The sequence below is a fragment of the Numida meleagris genome, chromosome 10 (assembly GCF_002078875.1).
Source record: "Numida meleagris isolate 19003 breed g44 Domestic line chromosome 10, NumMel1.0, whole genome shotgun sequence".
Lineage (NCBI taxonomy): Eukaryota > Metazoa > Chordata > Aves > Galliformes > Numididae > Numida > Numida meleagris.
Window position 1 is genome coordinate 7344777 of NC_034418.1, and position 6134 is coordinate 7350910.

The window sequence follows — 6134 nt, forward strand, 5'->3', positions numbered from 1 at the left end:
AGAAAGCTGAAAGGACACTCTACACATGGTCTGCAAGACACTGGAACTGTGAGTATGGAAAAAAAAAAAAGTGTCCCCATAAGGTAATAGCTAAAGCAGGAATCAGCTATCTGTATCCCTCATTTCATCAGTGTCACCCAGGTAAGCAAGGAGCATGCAAAGCAGTGAGATATTTGGCAGGCCATTAAAGTACTGTTGAGAAGCTCAGATGGGGACAATGTTTCAAATCTAAATGCTCAGATAGGAGTTATTTTCCTTTCCTTCACACAAATAACTAAGGAGTTTCTGGGTTGTTCTGAAATGATTTATGAAAGTTAACTTGTTTGTACAACTCAGACAGAAAACAAGAAGTGGGCAGCAGAGTTGGCTTGACTTTATTATAGCAACACCAGTCCTGGAATGCTACAAGTTGTAATTTTTCTTTCAAAAATAGTTACTTTAAGTCCTAGTCTGAATAGGTGGAATGAAAGTATAGGATTACAAAAGTTGCCTCTAAGACCTATGGGTCAGGGCACTCTTCAGTTGAAGCTTATGACCCTGAGATGCAAAAAACAGTCTGTCTCCCAGGATCCATTAGGTTTGAAATCCTTGTTCCCTGGATATCTTCTACAGACATGTCCTCTGTCTTATTTTGCCCTCCAAAAGTTTTACATACAACAAGCGCATGCAAAAAAAAAATAAAAATGCATATCTTAATACAAAGCTTTTCCCTCTGATATCTTTGTTTCTTGGAACAGCTGGGTCACCTTACATACACAAACTTCAGTCCTACACAGGCACAAAAACTATAGTCAGTTCAGTGACTAAATACTTGACAGTTTAAAAAAATATAATCAGTCTTCAATTCATCTGTTGTTTTTGCTGTTAAATAAGGCACAGTTAGTCTGCTCCCACTTGTTTCACTGACTACTTCCAGCCAGAGGCACAAGGACATGTAACTTATAATTTATTCACATTTAACATGGCATTGGAACATCACCTGCTTCTTGCAGCAAGAAAAATGAGGCTATCCTACCACATAATGCTACAGCTGCTCAAGTACCAGCCTGGCAAATAATTAAACATGGTTATTCCAAAAATCACCTCAATTGTCATTTACTAAAAATAACATTTAAAAACTAGCTAAAAAAATAAAATTAGCTGAATACCAGCCAGTCATCACTTGTATGCTACAGGAATTGTTAGAGCAAAAGGACTGTTAACATTACGAGCAAGCAGCAGTGATGTTACAAGGTGGCACTATAGAAACAGTACCATTATTTGTCTCTTGTGCCTTAGCAGCACTTTCCAGGATTCTCCTTTTCCATTCTTCATAGTCTTGCTTTGCTTCAGTCTTTGGCTGTTTACATGGAATCTCATCATCATAATCTTCAGAACCTATGTTAAAAAAAAAAAGGGGAAGTCCATGATGGTCCACCACCAGCAATGTGTCGCTGGGAATAACCAGCTAGTGTAGAGAGATCAGCCTGTCCATGTACAGAGACCATTACTGCATTATCCTAACTGTGGTTTCCTCCTCTGCCCCCCTCCTGTGATGGACACCTTTTCACTTTTCTGTCTGAGTGCAAGAGTTGCCCTTAACTCTACTAGGACCAGTCAGTATAATAAACATTGTCCTTTTGCTGTGTTTAATTAGTCCTTATACTATATCAGATTGCAGAATGGTGTAAGCTGCTGTCAAGCAATTCTCACTGCTTATTATACAATTAAAATACCACTTAGCAGCAACAAAACCCCAAACTACTCCGGTAATCTGAATTTAGTTCATAGCTAAATACAACTTACCTTCTTTCTCACACTGTTCCACGTCAGTCTGCAGGGTTTCAGATGTCTCTGCAGCTAATGGAATATCATCTTCTAAAAAGAAAAAAGTTAAGCTGCTTTACTTCTGAATGATGTGGGGGTCCCCATGATGTTATTCTACATCTAGTTCTTCACAGCAGTGGTGCCTTCCCACAGTGCCCTGCCTCTGAAAGGTGTTCTTCTTTCCAGGTTGCTGTCTGTTGTGCAGCCAGTTAGTGAATGGGCTTAACTGACTGACCTGGCTGGAAAATAGCTCAGCAGGCAAGTGTTGTTTCCTGGTCAAAGTGGTTCTCTGTTAAAGACTGATACCCAACTGTATGTGCAGAGGTGCCTGCACCCTGCAGGGGATGCAAGGATTGGCTGGCTGCTTTACATAATGCTGCTGCTGCATGTGTAACCATAATGATCATCTACGTTCATACCAAAAACCATATCACTACCATTCTTGTTTATTCATGAAGGATTCTCCATTAATTCTTCTCTCTTCTGTCCCTTTGCACAACTGCTTTGTATTACACATGCCCATAGCATGCTGTCTATTTATACCTAACCTGATAAAGGAACTCCCACCTGCCTTGAAGCTGCTTTTGTGGTGGGATAACCTCTCTATTGACAGCTCCGTGCCTAGAGAGAGAGCAGCAGCTTTTGGTTTGGGTTCAGGCAGCATGCTCTAGAAAACACCATGGTGTGAAATATGAAGATGAGGTGAAGCAAGGATACTGTCAGTGGGAGAGTGAGAATGAAAATGTTTCAATCTTTGTCCTCCCCTAAAGAGTGGAGAGAGCTGCAAACTCAACAGTAGGTGAGAAAGAGTCTCATGTCTGCCTGCTGCGTGTGGAGACATGGTGTCAGGTAATGGCTGAATTACTACTAGGAGATCAAGGCTTAGCTGCGTGTTAATTCTGCAGAGGAGGTAAGGAAAACAGAAGCATCAGTCAAAGCAACAGAGGTAGCAAAATGTTTATGTTAATTTCCATTTTATGTCGATGTGTTAAGTGGATGAAGAAAGCAGGTAAGGATGAATCCAAAATGCATTAGTAGTATGGGAGAAGGAGGGAACAACTTTCAGCAGCAGAAAATGTAAGGAACAGTGAGCACTACAGAAGAGGGCAGTATTTTTGGCCTTAACATTTTCTAAACTGTTGTGACTTTCCCAGAAGCAAGGACTGTGACTGGGAACAGGACTGTGGGAAATGCTGGAATGGTGGGCAGGTTTGGCTGAAAGGAAATAGCAGAAAGTGATCAGAATGAAATCACCAGCAGAAAAGAATGGGGACACTGTGAGGCTACATGATGGGCTAGCTGTATTATAAGGATAAGGCCAAAAACATACTGCTGAGTTGCTGGCTTATCTTCTCCATCTGATTGCACAGACGATCAAATATTGCTTTTTTCACTCCAGATACAGCCAACATCTTAGCTTTGTCCACTTTCAGCTTCAAACACCTATAACAGAAAATTAAAATTAATTTCTCTCTCCTGCAAGTATCACTCAGGTGAGATGACATTTATTACTCTACCAACACTGCCTTTGGGAAGGAAGAGTCAAGATGGGTGAGGAAGGGAAGCCCATGGTTAGTTCAAATTATGAGGAGATATTCTATTAGGAAAAGGTACTTCACAGGTTTCAAGGGAAGTAGGCCAAAATACCACTCTTGTGAAGAGCTGAATGGAACTGCTGCACTTGTCAAGAGCTATGACACTACACAACACCTGAGTTGTTGACTGTTAAAAGGCATAACATAATACTGAGAGGGAAAACACGTACATGGAAGCAAAGTGCTGTATGCATCAGGCTCTCCTAACACCTATCTCCTGAGGTAATGCTGGGCTAAAGCTAAGACAAATCCATCTCCCAAATATTAGGATGGGATGGTGCAGGTGCTCAGAGGCAAGCTAGCAGCAGCCATTCTTTCACCTTGAGCAGTATCTCACCAAGAGCCATGCAGAACTTCTTGCTTTATGCCCAGCTCAAATCCATGCTGACAAGAGAAGTAAGTTCTTGGTTAAATCTGAAAATATTTCTACAGTTATACTGGTTTGGCTGACTTCTTCAGCTACTGCCAGGGATAATATGTCCAAATGGAATTATCTGCTTCAACCATCATGCACCAGGTAAGACAGATTTCATTTATTCTAGGACAAATAATTCAAGACCCTCTTCTGTACGTTCGATGTAATACACTTGTTCCCCCCTGAATGCAAATGCAACGTAGGCTGGAGATTTCCCTGTAAAAGGGTTCACATGCTAGGGATGTCTCCAGTTTCAGGAGCAGAGATGCAGAATGTGCCAGTAAAGAGCCTGCAGCTGTGCTGAATCAATCAGCTGCTTACGCTGTATGCACTATTTCTGTTGGATGTCTTACTAGGTATCTAAGCCTGTAGAAGACCCCTCAAGCTGTACTCACCTGCATGCAGTGAATAGTGCAGCTGTTGTAAATAGTGGTTTTGAGAAATCGAGGTCCATTTGCTGTGCTTCAGGGAGGCTAGACTCATATCTAAAGAACAACAGAGTCATAGTTGTATAATGCATTTGCCTCACATGAAACTTTTGAAATTGATTTGTCACATGGTACTCAGCAGTTAAATAGTGGATACCTCAGTCCTTTGTAACCTAGTCAAGCACGAACTGTTGCTAATGGCTTAAAAGAGCAAAAGAGACTAGGGAATAGAATGGAATTGGGATCACCTTCTTGAGTTGAAGGTATTTTAAGGTAGGGATCTTATCGAGGCATGTCAGTATAACTTCTCATATGCCACTCATCTATGCTCGCTTTTATCTTTAAAATTACATCTAAAAATTACATGAAGATATCTTTACGCAGATCTGTCCTATTATAGAGGGTAGAAGCATAGATTTTGGATTCCTCTAATATATATTTAAACCTTCACCTGTGTAATATATGGCAGATGACATACGGGATGTCCAGCATTGCGAAGAATTTAACTTTTTATTGTTCACCTGTCCCTGGGCTGTTTCTTTAAAGTACCCACAAGTGCACACAGCCTTTGTTCCCTACCTTGCAATTCAGAATCCTCTGAAACCCTACCAGCATTTAAACGTGCTCAGCAGCGTAACAGCACTCCAGAGCTTCTCACTGATTGCTCTTGTTAAAGTAGATCTTACGGCGAGCAAGGTTTGAGTTCAATCTGGTGAAACCCCACTGAAGTGCTCTACCTAATGTTTTAACAGGTAACGTGCATTGTAAGAGATCCGCTTCTCCAGGAAGGTTGTTTCTTCTGAACCGTGCCACGAGCAGCAGCTAACTATAGTGCTACAGCAAATACACAGACAAAAAGTCCTTTCATTTTTCATACTGCTCTGAGCTGAAGAACTGGAACTTGGGCAGCGACTTACTGCGATTCGCAGGCCAAGTCTTTCTAACGCGTTTTACGTGCCTAGATAAACGTCTGAGCTGTCAGCGCTAAGAACTCACCTCGCCGTACCTCAGTGGCAGCTGCCTGTCCCTTCTGCCCAGCCAGCTCCTCCCGTGTAAGGAGCGGAGCCTTCCCGGGGGCTCGGGGCTGCTCACCTCTGCAGGATTTCCGAAGCCGCGTTCACCGCCTCCGTGCAGCAGAACTGCACCGCCAGGTCGCGCATTCCCAGCCGGGCGTTCACCCCCAGCAAACACTCCAAGGACTTCATGGAGCTCTGGTACGCGGTCTTGTTCAAACCGGAGAGCTTAATAAAGGAGCTCTTGTAAAGATAAAGAAAAAAACACGGGAATTAGCAAGGCTCCTTGCCAACATCGTATCCAGAGAGTGGGGAGAAGCCACGCGCCACTTTACAGCGAATTCCGCTCTGAGATCCGCGCAAGGCGCGCTGGGTTTCAGCGGGGCCGCGCAGCGGGCGCTCAGCGCTCACCTTGTCGGCGGGGCGCTTGGCGCAGCGGGCCGCCAGCTCCAGGCACATCACGGCGATGCCGGTCGCGGTCACGTGCGTCATAAGCCCCGTGCACTTCACCTGGGACAGCCGCAGGTACTCCTCGGCTTTCCTGCAAAACGCCACGCTGACGCGGAGGTGGCGACGGCAGCGGAGCGCCCGGCCGGGGCCTGCCCGGTAGGCGACTCGGCTGCGTGCCGCGCCCAGGGCAGGACGGGCACGCTCCTCCCGCCACCCCTGTAGGCTCTCCCGGGCCCCGCGCCGCGGTACCTGACGACGCGCGGCTCGCCGAGCCCCAGCCGTGCCGCCAGCGCCCGCACCGCGCCGCGCTCCATCCGCCTCGCTCTCGGTTCCCGCCCGCTCTGCCTGCCGCGCGCGGCTCCCGACCCGCCACCGGGCTCGCCAGCTGACCGGCCCGTCCCGCCGCCAATCATCGCCCCCCGCGCCA

General features: G+C 45.4%; 1 protein-coding gene across 2 annotated transcripts; it reads right to left on the bottom strand.

The window, feature by feature from the left end:
• ORC6 (origin recognition complex subunit 6) lies at positions 352–6114 on the bottom strand. 2 transcript variants are annotated; one of them, XM_021408321.1, is made up of 7 exons: positions 5957–6114; positions 5669–5798; positions 5337–5500; positions 4212–4301; positions 3137–3249; positions 1786–1854; positions 352–1377 (listed from the first exon to the last, which is right to left on the bottom strand). In XM_021408321.1, the coding sequence occupies exons 1-7, from the start codon at positions 6019–6021 to the stop codon at positions 1205–1207; spliced, it is 804 nt and encodes a 267-aa protein (XP_021263996.1). In that variant the 5' UTR covers positions 6022–6114; the 3' UTR covers positions 352–1204. The 2 variants fall into 2 exon arrangements, with proteins under 2 accessions (XP_021263996.1, XP_021263995.1); XM_021408320.1 differs by having other exon boundaries at positions 1786–1857.

Coding starts and splice junctions, on each gene's coding strand:
- ORC6 (XM_021408320.1), bottom strand. CDS start 6,021: ATGGAGCGCGGCGCGGTGCGGGCGCTGGCGGCACGGCTGGGGCTCGGC. Junction 5,799..5,956: donor GGCGAGCCGCGCGTCGTCAG/GTACCGCGGCGC, acceptor GGCGTTTTGCAG/GAAAGCCGAGGAGTACCTGC. Junction 5,501..5,668: donor CCAAGCGCCCCGCCGACAAG/GTGAGCGCTGAG, acceptor TATCTTTACAAG/AGCTCCTTTATTAAGCTCTC.